General features: G+C 34.7%; 1 protein-coding gene across 1 annotated transcript in view; it reads right to left on the bottom strand.

Annotated features, from left to right (window-relative positions):
* Nucleotides 1-18,430, bottom strand: part of LOC131439327 (BMP-binding endothelial regulator protein) — a 154,069-nt gene that overhangs the window by 78,195 nt on the left and 57,444 nt on the right. Inside the window, exon 4 of the mRNA XM_058610220.1 lies at nucleotides 3,283-3,359. Within this exon, the coding sequence (XP_058466203.1) occupies nucleotides 3,283-3,359 (77 nt within the window). The remainder of the gene's footprint in view (nucleotides 1-3,282; nucleotides 3,360-18,430) is intronic.

Below are 18,430 nucleotides of genomic sequence, written 5' to 3'. Positions count from 1 at the left end.
TCTTGATGATAACAAACACTCACTGTACCTACCAGTTATTGGTCGAACTAGCGAAGCCGATCGCACCGAGAGGAAACGTGTTGATTGGCGCCATCTAATCATTCCCCTACAACCGCAGATCCCCACCAGTACATGTTATTTTTTTTGCGCGAGCTATGTAGCTTAGCCACAGGCGATGAAATCCATACCCTTGGAACCCCTTACAAGAAGCAGAAGAAGTAACAACATCCTGCCACAGACAGATCCGATTAATTGCAGCGCGCTTTTGGCAGACAAAGTGATTGTAGATTTCCCTGAATATTGACCTGAGTCGGGGCAATTAACACCTGGAATATGGTCCAAAGCAATAAACAGCAGTTTTTTCGAAAACTGTTTTGCATTCCACAATAATAGATTACAATGCTAGTCATTTTAAAGAACTTTTGACCTGTATTGTATTCGATTCGTTAATCGAAAATATCACAAAAAAACATTCGACCAACGGATCTAAGAAATCGAGTGAAAAGTTTCTATAGTACGAAATTCCATACTTTCAAGTGATCGTTCGCTATATAGCCACAGTATGCAAAGGGTGACGGGGAATAACAAGCCCCTGAAGCAATTTATGACAGATCATAAAAATAAAGCCAGTCAACTGAAAGACGAGTTGTACGATCAATCCTCCTCGAAGTAAAATCTGAATTTTTATTATACGGGAGGTAGCCCGAAATATGGCAGTGTAAAGTGATTGTTTCAAATGATACAATTAGGAAGTATTTTCTTACGCTCCCTTTATTCCTGTATAATTTGTGAATTTAAACGAAATTTCCTAGCATACCTTCAGTAACCGTAAACACAGTTCCTCCCTAGGGCGACAAGACTGCTCATATGGCATGAGCTGAGATCGGATCGAGAAATCGAAGGCGAGAACAGGGCGGAAAAGAGAAAGCAATCTTGCATACCTTTCCCCGAGACGGTCAGATAGTGAAGAAAAATAACAAAAATAAAATAACAAGTGGTACTACGCGAACGGCCTTTATCGACCTTGTACATTGTATAACAGCACTAAGCCGTTTCGCGTTTCGGAATCGAGTGTATGTAAATGGGATTGAGATGTGGAGAGACTAATAAATGCATAGTCGAGGTGAGGTCCAGCTTCTTCTGTATTGGTGACTTTTTGGCTATCTGAGGATCAGGTTTATTATCTAGGTTGTAGGTTGAGAGTAGTATAATTTACACGATTTTCTCTGTTACCAATCTATCAGCAGCTGAGTATGAATATTATTTGAAAAATAATTTACCATTGTGCAAACGTTTCACGAATGCAAAATACATCTGAATGATACATCGAGAACGTATTCATTCATGGTCATTGTCCTTACTTAAATATACGATGCTTGAAATCATTCAGCACAAGTGGGAGTGAGACAGCACATCGAAAGGAAAATGCCTGCGATACCATCCGGTTCAGTAGAGTAAGCAAACGGTAAAAAATCAACAAGTGATATCGCACTTCCCAGCAGGAGCAATTCTCACGCAGACCCTCCGTAGGTAACCGTCCCCGAGTCATAGTCATAGATGACTGCATCAATGAAACTTCATACGGCCCGACCAGAATTCTGACTGTAAGTTTTCCCAAATCATTTGCAGTTGGCGCCAATTGTCGACTCCTTTCCTTTTATGCCTTTGTTTGTTGCTTTTAAAACTAAATTTCTTGATATCTTCCTTTTAACTGTACCTCCTTTCCCTTGGCTGGTTTCTAGGCGAGATGACTTATTTTTGTTTCTATTCACTATCCTCAATGATCCAGCAGCGTTATACAACGAATTGTTTGAATCAAGAGGAAAACCCAAAATACTCCGAAGGACAAAAGACATATTAAAAGAAGACAAAACATATTAGTTCAAAATGAAGAAAGTTTAGAGTACTGAGTAGATCCCAACATTTTGTTTATATATCTTTTAGAATATAGAAATTCATATCTAGTTTACAACTAATACAATATAAACAATATAGGAAATCAATGAAAATTTCTATTATCGCGCCTCAACAAGAGATAGTAAACTAAGTTAATTTTTTTAAGGCCGAGAGGGCCTTTGCCAAAAGTAATTAGGATTCATCTTTGGGGCCTCTATTATGTACCCACAGATGACTTCTACGTTATAGTTAGTGGAATGTCGAGTTAAAACAGTGGTCTGAACGATTGATACTAACTGTTATCTTTCTTCTGACAAAACCAGTCTAGAAGCCGCGTTGAATTCAGAGGCAAAAAAAAGCCTTTTAGGCCCGGTGACCGACCACCATAGGTTAAAGTCGGGTATACATAAATGATATAAATGAAATTAAACTTAGCTTTAAACAGATTCACCCGGCTCCTGCCGCCATGTCATAAAAGATCTCGATTGCAGTAATTACTCAATACTTCTATTTAATTATACCATCTCTTTATTCAGTGAGAACACTTTTTCTAATACTTTTTTGAAAAAAAATTCGAGCTTCTATGAGCCATCCGGCGAAATTTATTATCTTTTTCATACATTTTGAAAGATATGAATTTCAAAATCATAATTTGAACGACAAAAAACATCTCTCGTTTGTAGAATAATGTTAAAAATATAGATGAATCTATGTTTGATCATTTCACTACTAATAAACGCTAGTAGACAAATAGATAAATCAATTAACTTTTCCCGTTAGCCGGCCTCCAGAAACATATCAAAACAAACAAACAACTATTTTGTCATGTTAAATAATATAAGTTACGCTGATCCCAGTAAAGGTGTAGCATCCAGGGAAGGTTTTTTAGTTAGATAATTTACTTTCAACCAAGGACTGCTAATATGCTAGCAATCATATATTTTTAATGTGTTTAGTATGAAATCACTGTATTTTAAAGAGAATTTTGTAAATTCTGTAGGAGCATTAAATGCAATCCATTGGCATATATAAACTAATAGATTATCGCACTGAATTCAAAGATATGGCTAGAATCGAAAGCTTTCGATTATTTGTACTAAGATTGGTGTCTACGGTTTTAATCAGAACTTTTATTGGACTGCGTTTAGTTTTATGCATATGCACCTTTGTCATAGACCAAGTCACATAATAAACCGTAAAACTTGAATCAAAAATCAATGTGACGTAACGTTTAGTCAAATCTACCTTAGCAACTTTTCTAAAAAATAAAATAATGAAACAAAAGCACACACACAGGCATGATATACCTTATCATCTCTACAAACAGATATAATTTTTACTTTAGATCAGTTTTCAACACATTTCAATCGGAAGAATGTAACTTACCTTACAGATGCATTTGAAGCACGCCATGTTTATTCTAACTTCTTCACCTTCGTTCATACACGGTTCTCGAATGCCAACTGCAAAAGGATAACAGAGAAAATAGCAAATGTTATGAAAAGTGCCGACGTAATGGGATTATATAAAAAAAAACATCAGCAAAATAGTTACTATCAAATCCAAAGACCTGCTTCTTTGGGAAAATGCATATCTCACAGTCAAAGATTAGTACCGATCGATCTCGGATGACGATTTCGACTATTGTCTCATATTTCGCTGTGAAGAAAATTGTTTTCGGATAACGAAAATATTTATGATAGATTCAATTGAAAAAGAGCTGTTGTCACATGATTTAATATCTCATAGTTAGTCCAGTTATTCGTTTTTTAATTTGTCTGATTACAGGATTTGAATTGAAAAACAAAACACAAAAAATTAGAGAAAATTCATGAAATCTTGATTGGAATTGATATAGAACGATCATTAGAATTTAATGTTTAAAGATGATTTCATGGAAATGTTGGCAGCGGCTCCGCTTCAGAAGCACAAGGTCCAATTTTGGCACACCCTCTCTAACATATCGGCAGGTATTTCACGAATAATGCCCATAATGCCTCTGGCTAGTCTGTACTCCAGATACGGCAATTTTGCTTGTCGACGTATCCACTCAACCAGAAATGAGCTTCGTCTCTAAACACAATTTTTCGACCAAAAAGTGAATCTTCCTTCAACTTTGCCAGCACCCATTCATGATTAAATTATAGTCCAAACGACGATTCATGATGAAATTATAGATCAAACTGAACAACTTTGACAATAACACAAGACACGATTCACGCGTGATCTATCAAAAACAGTGTTGCCAAAAAGATGCTAGCAAAAAAATTACCCTTCAGTTTGGAGTTGTTTTGTGTTCTTATTAGTTCAATCTTTTGATCGTGTGTTGTAAAATAGTGTCAGGAAGAAAAAATCTCTAAATGAATTTTCAATACGATTTTTTCAGCGACAATCATTCAATATCTCATCATTTCACTTTAGGAACGCTATCAAAAGGGTTCGAACGCGAGATCAAATCTATATCCACGTTAGTGCAACAGCAGTTTCATCGCTGCTGCAGACATGTTTCACTAGCAAAATATGATGAGAAGAGAAGAAACGAAGTATTTTATAACTTGAAGCTCATGTTTCATTTAAGTGGGACCGGGTCAAGTGTATTATTAAGATAAATGTTTTTATTATTGGTCTCTAAGCGCTGTGCCTCTAACTCCAAAGTTGTGTGAACTTGCAAAAGAATACAGAAGCTTCTGTATAACATTATGTTATAAATAGAATTATATTTCCGTACGACATTCGATCCCAGTACTGTAAGCCAAAACAATGTTTTTGAAAACAATTCCTGCAAATACTAAAAGTTGATCCAATAACTTCCAATTGGATTCGGAAAAGCTGCTGATACTAGTAATAATACATTTGAACTTGATCATTGACAGAATGGTAAATTTCAAAGCAGCCCAAGTTATTTGAAATCAGTTGTTTTGTCGCTGAGAAAATAGAGTGTTCTGGCGGTTACGGTTCCTCTTGTAGAACAAGTTCTTTTCTACCGTTCGCGAACGGGTTGCCATCTCTACTTTAGGGCTCCAATCGGATATCGGTTTTTGCAAAATTAAGTGAGTTCTCGACAGAAAAAAGGCGGATGGGTAATGTTAGAAACATAATTGGATGAAGTGAATACCAACAAAACTGACGTGCTTTTTCCACATAAGTTTTCCTTTGCCATGGCATCCACAATACATAGTACTTTAAACCTAATACATTTCGAATATCATATTAGTATGTTGGTATTCATTAGTTAATCTGAACACTGTTTTTATCAAGCGAGTTGCTATTATAAATTACATTAAATGAAATACATTTATTTTGTAATACTAGTTGATTGATTGTATGACTTTGCAAACTTTCTATGCTTCACTTGCAGAATTCTAACGATATAAGGCGGAACACACGAGAGCAAAAAATTACAGGGTTGTGTAAGGGACAAGACAGATTACGATGACATTGAAAATACAATGTTTAAATTTGTACAATAAATTGAAAAAATTCACAACGAATTTTTTGTGGCCATCCACGAATTCTAAATTTAAGTTAGGAATTCATATGAAATTTATTTCAATAAATTACTTGTTAAACCTGTCTCTTATTTTTTAATAACTATTTATTGGAATATTAGTTAAAATTAAATTATGAGGATTTCAATTGGGTGTCCAGCCACATGTGGCCACTTTTCAGCCCTAATATATACATGATTTGGTTAACATAACCTTTTCGTCAAACCTGTCTCGAAAATACAAATTATATAGCGACATGTCCATAAACCGAAAGCCGCTATCTTGGATTTTACGAATTCTTAAACTTTGAATTGCTAATATTCACTCTCCGAGCATTTACAAAAAATATCTATAATTCCTTCAAAAATTCAATGGTTAAATACTGTTCACTGAACCTACGAATACCGGTTGAAACTAAGTAGTAGTAGGTTTGATAGACAACTGATAAGTTTGTTGTTTTAAACGTTCGATATTATTTGGTTTACTCGAAACTTGCGTACCCAAGGTATACTAGGTATATTCAATGTCCCAGTTCGAGACATTCTTGCTTGTCGTGACCTTCCATGCATGAAACTTCTTTATCATTTCAAAAAGACTTTCAATTTAATAATTGACCCTTTTTTAGACTTAGTTCTGACTCCAACTGCGTCCATTAGTTCATCCAATAGCTAAATTTGAATAGAAATGATATGCTTGCTGATACAAACAAACTCGAAACAGTTTATGAAATTATCAATAAAATGTATAAAACTTTCAGCTTATACTATATTAAAATTCAGCTTATACTATAGTTAAAATAATATAATATTTAAAAAATAAAAGAAATATGTTTTATTACATTCAAATCGTTGTGACTATATTAGAATTATATTAGGATAAGAATTCTATGTAAAGTGATACTATAGCGAAGAAAAACTTATTTAAATTGTCTTAAGAAATTTACGTATTTATGGAAAAAAATCTCACATTTTCTACAAGTTTGCGTGATTAGATTAGAACACGCATTTAACGTCATAATGGTAATGAGCAATCGTTACCCATATCGAAATTTGAACTTGTAAATTCTATAGGAGAAAGGCAAAAACACTCAGAAACCTAAGATTGATTCAGATGGTAAAACTGATGTTTCATATTTTGTAGCGGTATACAGAGATGGCATTTCACCACAGTGATAAACGCTAGTCAGATTTCTGCCACACCGAGGATGAAAAAAACGAAGCACCGCACAAAGAGGAAAGCGCACTTCTTCTCAGTGTCGAATAGACAGCATTTGAGTGTGTGCTTGTGGTTAAAGCAGCTGGCGCGAGTGAAACACATTCTCTTCGTATGAATCGCTCACACGCGCTCTCGTCTAAATACACCCAAGTGACCACTGGCGCGTGATTGTGAGCGAACACTTCTGTGAACTTCAATTAATAGAGAGTAGATCTGGCCTTGCTATGAAAAATTTGCAAGGAAAACCGAAAATTTTACGATAAATTGTTTTATTTTGCTGATTTTGCGTGTCCACGCTTCATCTACGAAAACCATACAGCAGAGTGATCACCGGCGTGTGCACCTCTGTGAAAGTATCTGCATCCACCTCAGAAAATTTATTAGCTAATGCTCTAGCACTTTGCTGCGATTCAGTGGAAGAGGTAAAAGGAAATAAACAAACGCACTCTTGATGCGTGCACACTTACAAAACAGTGGTGTATAAATGTGAAAGAAAAGAGCTCTCGTTGAAGTTGTCAGTGCGAGGGGAGAAATTTTGCTTGCTCTTCGTCACACAGAGGAGATAGACATCTCTGGCGGTATAACATGCTTCATACTTCATAGTAACATTTATCACACCAAACATCTTTCACCTGCATCCTTTATTTAAGTAGGCTTAATTAACGGACGTATTTGGCTCATATTGTGTCTTTATCAGAAATGTATCAACTCTTCAGAATGAATTTCATCAAAGTTTTGTTTATAGATAAAACAGCCAACGCAAATTGAAAAACAGAGTATCACATACATGACATTTGAGCTACTGACTTTACCAAAGATTTGTTTATTATACCTCCAGAAAAGCGGTAAGTGCTTCCAACTTTCATTGTGTGTTTTACGCGTTTACTATCCTTCTCCAATGCAAGCCCGATGCACAAAACAAGAAAGAGAAAATGCGGTATTTGAACGTTTTATCTCAAGAACGAAAACCCGTCCGTCTATTTGATGTGCACGTAACAAGCAAACAAAACATCGATATAAGAGTTTAGCATAAATATGTCGTCAATATTGACAAGCTCTAATCGCCCTCTTAAGAGATACTCGGGTTAAGAGAAACGAGTTATAACAGTGAAAAATGTTCTTGAATTGAAGAAATCTTGAAAGGTTTTTACTCGTAAACTATGGTCTGATTTTCAAATTTTGACTGCCAGGCGACATCACTAACCCATGTCCGATTTTGCTGAAATTTTTTTATGTGCCTAATTATTTGGGTATAGATACTCTTTAGGGTAGTAAAGAGTATGCTAATCTTACTTACAATCGGAGTCCCCAAATCGAATAACAGGCCAAAGGGCTTGAATTTATTCATTGCCGATTCATTTACTATTTTTTTAGAGAATTACAATTCTTAGTGCACTGCTGGCTTATACTGTTACCGTTGTAATACTGGCTGGCTTGAATAATTATAGTTTAACATTTGACAAGAAAGAAATAGTAAGACGATTTTAGCATGTTCGAAAGATGTTCCTTTTCTTCAAACGACATTTCTACAGTGCTGCTTTCAGCCAACCTCACCTTTTTCAATTCTTGACAATGGCTCGATCTTTGCGACAAAACAAAAATGTGAAAAGGCTTCGTATCTCTACATCTACATCTCTGACCGTCCTTTCGTGAAACAACCAGACGTCCAGATAATTCCATATTTCAGCGTCAGGTCCTTCGCCGCAGTACCATCATCTTGCTCCAGCTACGACCGTGCGAGCTCTCCCATCTCCGAGTGTCGTTGACATCTTGTAGATTCTCATCAGCATGTCTCATTGTTAATTTAATGAGAATGGTAGTACTTCTCATGACACCGACCGAAGTTGTTTGTCTCGCCCAAATATACAACGAGATTAAACGTTATAAAATCTTCCCACCGGCTGACGGTGACGAGGCAGTAAAGCAACGGGAACATCCGGGAAGAAAGAAGAATTTGTGTTTGGCAAACTTGTCACCATTGAGATAGCATTTCCGTGAGAAAGTTGCTTCTTCAAATTGTAAACGGATGCTTTGAAAGTCCGTGTCCCAGGAGGAGTTGAATTTGGTTATTTCTTGGACTAGTTTTATTTTTATGATTATGTTCGAGAGGGCTAAGCTTTAGTTTTTCATTAAGAACCGGCTGACGCTTCACAAATGAAAGTAATATATTTTGTATACTATAATAATGTATACACGGAACGACCGAAATTAGCTCTGCGCCTAATTCGTATTACTGTTTTTGAATTAGTTGATTCTAACAACAAAATTTCCAAAATAACTATAAAATTAGTTAAAATGTAGAATTTACTGTGCTGAAAAAAACTCTTATTTTTAGAGAATGTGTTTAGTTGGCGAATATTCTGGACACAAACCAGCAATATTTCAATCCAACACGAAATTCTCATTGACAACTAATTTCGTTATTAAAATCAGAAACTTTGATTCTATTTATCTATCACCGTCATTACTGAAGGACAGCAGTGTCAAAGCAAAACAATCCATTAAAAAGCTAAAAGGGACAGTCTTGTTGAAACTGCTCGCAAATTGTTTAGATGTTTTTCGCATGTGTTACGATATATCCCTATATAATTTTCTAAACCGATATGTAAAAATGACGTAAACTGTTAGTGGAAAGTGTATTTATTCAGAATTTGTGCGCACTTGAAGCGATTGTGCGTAATAATGTTTTTACGCGGAACAGTGATGTGAATTTCGAATGTTTCACTCTAATTGTGATGAAGGTTTTTTGTATCTTCAAACCTTCCGAGCTGCGCCGTCCGGTGTACTATTTGTATTCGGTTTTTGTTTTCCGAGTGCTCAAAGTTTTCAGTGAGAATGAAGAAACAGTGATTTAGAAGAAAAAAAATTCAAAAAGATGTTTACGTTTCGTTTATGTCTTTTTCTCCAACACAACATCGTATTTATACCTGCCAATATAGAAAAGACAACCGCGTCTGAATTTTTTTCGGCAGTAGTGTGCCATCTAGTGGCTAGTAGTCATTAAGGTGTTACCGTTTCGGTGACAGGGCGCCATATAGCTGCAGATTGCAGAAGCCAATTCAACCATTCATATTGGTTGAAAACAACATTATATTTCTTTAATTCAACTAAAAAATTAGTTGACTGGATATGAAGTGTGCCTTAGCTAAGAAATGACAGTACGTTTAATTTGTGAATTCAACTAAAAAAAATAGTCATTTCAACAAATATTTTATTATTATTAAGGGAATGAGAATAAAAAATCTAAATCAGCAAAAGTAAGATTTTTTTAGTTGTCTCAAAAAATAACTAACTAAAATCAGCAAATCAACTAAATTTTTCGCGAAAATGCTGATTTCGGTCGTTCCGTGTACCATTAATAATATTTCCGTGCATTCCATGTAAATATTTTAAATTTTGAATCAAAAACTGAAATAGAAAACAGTATAAATGCATATAGCAATTCACACAAAGCCTAACTTCATTCGCTTATGTTTATAACACTAAACGGTTCAATAGTTTATAATACACAGATAAAAGTCCATTGCCGGTACCATGATTACGAAATTATGACAATCATGAAACGTGTTTTCTCATGAGATCGTACCTGTTATTAATGATATTATGAGCAAAATTATTTAAATCATGAAAATTTATATGAAATTTGCTCACAAAATCATCAGTAGTAGGTTCATGATTTCTTAATCATGGTACCGGCAATGGATTTGCATCCGTGTAAGATATCATTCAATGTTACCCTCGGCAAATGACCGTAAGGTTGAAACCGAGGGTAAATAAGGTAACATAATAAATAATAATAATGTTACAATTACTGAAAATATATTAAGGACTGACTTCATCCATCAAGCTAATTCAAAAATGTCAAAAATCGATAAGGAACTGATATGCGAGTATGGTCAGTATAATAGTTGACACAAAACAATAATATGTTTCTTACGAATAGAACTATTTTTATGGAACTGTGATAACTTCCTTGTGCAGTTCCGATACCAAATAGATGCGCCAGCCGAATAAATATTTATTTTAAAAAAATCAAATTTTAAATTTTTTGCTCTTTTTGCCTTTCTCATATAGAAAGGTTATGCAATCACTGTGAAAACCGACTTTTGAACCGAGGCCCGGAGGGCCGAGTGTCATATATTATTCGACTCAGTTCGTCGAGTACGCAAAATGTTTGTGTGTGTGTGTGTATGTGCGTACGTGTGTATGAAACGTTTTTTTGCACTAACTTTTCTCGGAGATGGCTGAACCGATTTTCACAAACTTGGATTCAAATGAAAGGTCTTGTAGTCCCATACAAAATTCCTGAATATTATTTGAATCCGACTTCCGGTTCGGGAATTATGGGGTAAAATGTGCAAAAAATTGTGAAATTAGGTGCACTAACTTTTCTCAGATATGGATGAACCGATTTTCACAAACTTGGGTTCAAATGAAAGGTCTTGTAGTCCCATACAAAATTCCTGAATATTATTTGTATTTATAATTTGGTAAAATGTGCAAAAAAAAATGAAAATATGTTTTCTAGCTTTTCTCATAGATGGCGCGACCGATTTTCATAAACTTAGGTTCAATTGAAAGGTTCTGTGGTTCCATACGTAATTCCTGAATTTCATCAGGATCCGATCCGGAAATATAGGGTAAAGTGTGTTAAAAATTGTATACCATTACTGAAAAGAACGGAAAACCGTAAAAAGTTTTCTAAATCGACCTCAAATCTTCTGCAATGAATAGTTTTTTATCAGCAGACGGTCAAACAAACCGATTTCGGTTATTGTTTTTAGGAATCGAAGAAAATTATTTTGAAGAATATAACAGTATTATATATGATAGTATGATTGATATGAGAAAGGCATCATTACACCACTAGGTGGATTAAAACAGTTTTTTTAATTCTTTTTATATATATTATATATATATATATATATATATATATATATATATATATATATATATATATATATATATATATATATATATATATATATATATATATATATATATATATATATATATATATATATATATATATATATATATATATATATATATATATATATATATATATATATATATGTAGAATTCACTCAAACATTAGAATTTTTTCCGAGACCCAGATGGCCCTCTGTGTCATATATCAATCGATTCAGCTCGACGAGCAAATGTCCATGTGTGTGTGGGTATGTTTAAAGTCTGTATGTTTGTTCTTAACAAAGAAGTCGAGATGTCAGAGATAAAAGGCTTCTTGTGAGCCTGAATGCTATTGAATTGTGAGCCTAAATGCTATTGAACGGTTTTTGAGATCGTATGTTTATTTTTCGAGTTATATGTAAGTTTTATGTAATTTTTCAGTAAAAAAATTCAGTTTTTCAACTAAATCTGTGAGAAATGTTTTAATAAACCAAATATGTTTGGAGACTTAAACTACACACGGTAGTTAGCTGTCCAATAAGCCAAAGTTTGTTAAAACCCGTCCATTTTTATCGAAGATGTCGATATTTTTGTGTGGGTGTTTTTTTCCACTATTCCAGCAGTAGGGGTTTCGAGTGCTGTATGATAAAGCGATGCCTGGGCGCAAAGTGAAACACGATTTTCAATACTGCTGTATGCAATTGTTCCTAAGCACTATATTTCTATGGCAGATTTCAGCACGGTTCGTTTTTGGCAACATAATCGTTCGAATATGACATATGTATTAGAAAGATGGTAGTGTTTTCGAATTCAAAACAATTTCGTATTTATATCGCTCTAAATTACTTACAGCAACAATTGCTGGAAGACCAGAACACCCATATACCATTCGAATCAGTTTGTCGAGATAAGCAAATGTGTGTGAGTATGACAAATAATGACACTCAATTTTCTCGGAGATGGCTTAGCTGATTTCTACAAACTCAGATTCATATGGCGAGTCCTATAATTCAATTTAATCTTGAATTCAATTTGAATCCAACTGCTAATTTAATATGAATAATATAATAAATTGATAAAATAATAAAACAATATCACTCGTAGATGACAGGATGACATGTGTGAAAAAAAAGGTCACTTTTCCTCGTAGATGGCTGAACCGATTTCCTCCATCTAAGATTCAAATGAAATGTCGTAAGATCCTTCTGGATCAGAAAATACGGGGTGATTGGTGTAAAAATGTCAATTTCATATAAGCTTATCGAATTTATCGGGTTTGTAGATTTTGATAGTCGATGACCAAATAAAATGATTTTAGTTTTATCGGCATTCGGTTTACGATTCCACATTACGATTTCTGAATAATTTCAAAGAATCAATTTTCAAAAATTTTGAAATGGTTTAAAATTCCTTAGGTAAATTTAACAGACTTCGGCTACACCGGTTTTCGAATTATGGTAGCGGAAGTATCAGGAATAAAGGACCTCGATCGTTTCCCCAAAACAGACCAAAACGAATTTCATAAACAAAAATGTGGGTGGGTGGGTGTGTGTGCGTACGTATGTTACGTTTTTGCACTAATTTACTTACAAACTAAGATTCCAATGTACGGTCTATGAGCCCTTCACAAAGGTTCTGAATTTCATTTCGATTCGATTTGGCGTGACCGACTTTTAAAAAATTTGATTCAAATGAATGATCTTATGATCCTATAACAAACTTCTGAATTTCATTTGGATCCGACTTTCGGTTCCGGAATAATAGGGTAAAGTGTGGTAAAAGTTTTATACCGTCACTTAAAGGGACTAAACAAAACGCGTAAATTTTTATCTAAATTTGGCCTCAAGGAAAATGATGACAAAGAGATCCCGTAAAAAAAATATTTTTTTTGTTAAACGCCAAAGCGCAAATAAGCCGAATTAAAAACACTATAAAAACCATAAAAATATAATGGATCGAAGCTTTATCTGTGAAGCCTTGTATGTTGTATCACATACGACGACAATGTGCGAAAAAATCGAGATCAAAGCTCGATGAAACAACTCAAATGGTGGTCAGCTAGTGATCAATCAGGAACACTTAGAAATGGCCAACATCGGAAGCAATCGAGAGCAAGAGATTAAAACGTTGAAAAGAGTGGCCAGCTGTTACATTCGGAACCGCAACCTATCCGTCAAATACAACGTAAGTAAACTGGGAGTGTCGTTTACAACAATATATTGAGCTTAAGAATGAGCCAAAGTGCGACGATAAGCAAAACAAATCGGCCATAGAGCGATCACAGAAACTAGGTAATGAAGATACTGATGAAATTTGATTGCGTGGTACAAGATGATAAAACCCTTGTCAATGCAGATTTTGAACAGATTCATGGATAGGAATATTATACAGCAACTGGAAGAGGAAAGGTGGCTGAAATTTTCAAAATCAGTAAGCATAAAACAGGAAATTTAAGCTCAGAAGCATCTGAAAATTTTCTGTTGCCCTTACTCGAAAATGGTAATTGTACCGGTCGTTATGGTAGAATTTGGCATCTTGCTATTACCGAAAAAGGTGATAGAGTAGTATGCCGCTGGTGGTGCCGATATGAATCCTCTCAATATGCTTAAGAAACGCCAAATAGAAAAACATTGAGTATGAAAAAAAGCATAACAAGCTTGATGGTTCACGTTCCTAACATACGAGTACACATCTTTGGAACATAATACAAACTGTAGTATTTACTGCTTATTTGGTAGGCAGCGCTAGAGGTTACTACTCGTAAATTTGCTGATATGGTGAAACGTACAATTGGAATAAGGGGTATTTTTGCAGCAGTGAACAGATTTCATGATTTAAAGTAGCATTAACTGCATGTTCAAATTTGTTTTTATTCGTACCGACTGTGTATTTTACTCTGTCGACTTTGTTTTTGAGAAGGTACTACACACTTGACATTTTTTATTTGCTGTGTCTTTTTGACAGATGAGACTACCTACTTTTATTAATTTTAGTCTACAAGTCATAATCAACTTTTCATAAAGATAATGTTAAATGATAAATCAAAGAATGATCTTCGGGTTGCGAATATATGAAATATGGATTTTTATCAAATCCCAGAACTCACCTCTACTATCCCAATTAGGTATCTCTGGTACATTTCTCGCATATTCGGGTTAATTTGATCAATACACCTTGGCATAAATTGATTAAATAACTCAAATTAAACATATCGAGGGGAATTCATGCCGTGAGCATTTCTGCCAGCCTTGCGATGCCTTGCATAAAACTTGTTTTGTTAAGGTTATGCTATAAGTGAGTATGCCGAAATTTTTGTAACTTCCGGTTGGGAACCGGTTGCAGATACGATGTTGTCTCGCATAAATTGTCTCCATTCAAGTAGGTTATGTATGGCAACGGTAACTCATGAAGCTGCGCGCCGCTTTTCAAGTGATTATTAAGGCATGCATGAGACTTTTTTGGACGTAACAGTGTCTGTGACCAATCAAGTTGTTTCATTTTGTTTATTGTCGTAATACTAGTAGCTGAACAAGTGCAACCGGTTACGAGGTTCGAATTTTTCTCTATATTTTCCTGTGCTATAAGCTTCTCCATATCCCATTGTCAATGCCGCGCTAGGAACAGTTCAAATAAAACCGGGTAGAATTTCAGAATTTTGTGCCCTTCAATTGTACCCAACAATATAAACGTTTCATATGCGGAAAACATGAATAATGTTTTCCAGAATTTATGTCGGTGCAACAAATCAAACATTCCAATGGAAAATCTTCTTGAACTTTCCATTAAACATTCAACTTTGTATTTGGACTCACATTGACACACTTATTGTTAACTGGCTTCTATCAAACCAACATACAGGATTACTTGAAAATGATGATGATGACTCTCAGAAGATAAGAGGGTTTACCCAGTAGATATTCGCAAAGAGGGTGTCGAAAGCCTATCAATCGTAAATAGCTAAAGGCAATCTGACGAAACCGAAGATGATGCAAAAGTGCTAGAGCTTAAAAATGATTGGCACGAGTTCGAGTTCAAAGGTCTTAAAAGACTACACATAACAAAAAAACAGCATTGATCCAGGAACGTAGATATACGACAAATCAGTCGTAGCAATAACACAACGACAAAATTCGCACACTTTAAAACGCGGATCTTCCTTCGGTGGACATTAATTATGTACATAAGATCGCAATAACGAAGTCGCTAGAGTGTCTTTTGATATGAAAACATCGTGTATCGACTAATTCAATAAGGGCCTGTCCATAAAAGACGTCACGCCGCAAGGAGGAGGGGGGTGTTTCATAAAACGTGACCTTTTGTGACAGGGGGGAGGGGGAAGGTTTTTGGAATGTGACGTTCAATATTTTCAATGAGCCATTTTTGAAATACCTAATTATATTACTGCTTTGCCCTATTTCCTGAAAAAATCTCCACAATAAACGTTTACATTCTATAGGAAAACATGTATTTGTTGATGTAAAAGCTTCTTCTTGTGAATTCGGAAATGAGTGATGCAGGAAATCATTTCTGTTGTGATCAGCAAAAGTGCACGGAGGAGCGAGTAAATTAGCGAAATTAATAAATTTTGTCAAATATGAGTAAAAAAGAAAAGGTTGCCTTCAAACGGTTTAACTTAAGTTATGCACTGACAATTTTTTCAGTAATTTGATTTTCTAGCATTGATAATAGTATGTCATAAGAATTTCTCTTATCTGATTCTGATGCAGTTTATTCAATTGTACTCCATTTGAAAAAGGGCGGGAGATCAACGATTTCAGACGTAGATCATGTCATGTCTTATCTTGATCATATGTGATTTTCCTCCACCAACATCAAAGCTCATCGAATCATCCAATGATTGAACTTACATAAATCAAGAATCATTTTAGCTCAAAATCACTACCCATTGTGTGACGGAAGAGCAGTACCGATATTGATCGATGTGATTTAAATTTCACTGATCAACTGATAATGAAAAGATTCTCCGGCAGTGATCTCGTTTTGATGAGGTTTTGGTCTTTATTTTCTCAGCCCTGTATGCTGCACTAAGGAAATATTATTTTTTACCTAAAACAATAATATATCTATATCGATTTTTCCCTCATATTTATATGGTTTGTCATATATATTGAATGTATTGAGATGAATTATATTTATTTTGAATTCGTGACATGTGACATAGGGGGAGTGGGGGGTCTTTGCTTCTGTGACAATTTGCGACAAAGGGGGGAGGGGGAGTAAAAAATCGTCAAAAAAGTGTGACGTCTTTTATGGACAGCCCCTAATATCACCAAACTCAATCCAGCTGTTGACATTCGAATAAAACTCAGATAGCAAAGCCGGCAAAATCGAATACTAAATTTAATGCACGTGCTCACATCATTCAGTTTTGCATCGAGTTCCACCCTGGTAATCATCGCGGAAAATCTTTCCTCTAGCATAATTATCTCAAAACTCATTCATATTGTAGTGAAAACGCATAGGCAACTTCATTTTTTGCTGTCGTAGAAGATGGCAGTAGTGAACAAAACATTGCATAGTAAGGTACACCTGCAACACAGAAAAAGAAATTGAAACCAACTAATTTCTGTTGTAGTATTATTGACAACATGATTATTCTTATTATTTTTTTTCTTTATTTTTATTGTTGTTATTATTATTATTGTTATTATTATTATTATTGTTATTACTAATCAAACTAAATCACAAATCAAATGATCACTATAATATTTTTTATTTTTTTTGCAAAACAAAAACATTACTTTTAGGTCCACTAGATTCCACCACTGACTCAGTATGCACTCTAAGCAAAAGGAATTGAACAAGTTAGACCTTTTTCATGATTCATGATTGGACGGCTACTTGCCAACCGTTGTCACCGAGACAAGCGACGAGGTTCGTCTGGTAACTGTGGCAAAGAACGTCGGTTTTTTTCATCAAAAAGTAGTGTTTCATCAACACACGAAATTCCTTTTTTTCAATTTTTTTCACAATAACAAAAGTAGCTTCACTCAAAATGCAATATCTCACAAACTAATAATCAGACAGCTGTCAAATTTATACACGTATCTTTTGAAGGTTGGTACTAACTGAAAATGGTATGGATTTAATTCTAGTGGCGCCCTCTCATAGAAACGATACGAACTTTTCAGCCGATCTGTTAAACCACAAAGACACAAAAAAGTCCGAATTTAAATTTAAAAAAAAAATTGGTATCTTCAACAATGTTTTAGATAATTTTAAATACAGTAATTTTGTCGAAGACATAAACTTTTTGTATCATATAGTTTAGAAGATATGAACGATCTATTTTCGGGCAGGCAAAAGAAAAACAATTTACATAACTTTTTGTGTGAGTTTTGGGACATGGTTTGTAACCTTAAAAGAACTTTTATACTATGTTGAATAAGTATCGTGAATAACACATGGGCTGAAAAGTGCCGGGTCTAACAAATAAATGGCGCTAGTTTTATTGCAGTCGCCTTTTATTCAGTTAATACTCACCTTTAAAAGACAGCTGTTAAAATATCGTGATATTCTATTTATTAGTTTGTGAGTTGTTGTGCTAAGAGTGACACTACTTTTGTTATTTTCAGAACAATGGATCAAACACTATTTCGTGTTTTAATTTTACACTACTTCTTGATGGGAAAAAATACCGTTCAAGCGAAGCAATGACTTGAAAAGTGTTATGGAGACTCCGCTCCGTCAGAAAATACAATAAAACGTTGGTTTGCTGACTTCAATGGTAATACCAGAAAACATTTAAAAAAAATCCACAAAATCGTTTTGAATGATCGAAAAGTGAAGTTGCGTGAGTTAGCTGACATCGTAAAGATATAAAAAGAACGTGTTGTCTTTATATTGCATAAGCATTTTACTATGAGAAAGCTCTGTTCAAAGTGGGTGCCGCGTTTGCA

This window comes from Malaya genurostris, chromosome 3 (assembly GCF_030247185.1).
Source record: "Malaya genurostris strain Urasoe2022 chromosome 3, Malgen_1.1, whole genome shotgun sequence".
Taxonomy (NCBI): Eukaryota; Metazoa; Arthropoda; class Insecta; order Diptera; family Culicidae; genus Malaya; species Malaya genurostris.
This window is presented reverse-complemented; position numbering and strand designations above follow the sequence as displayed.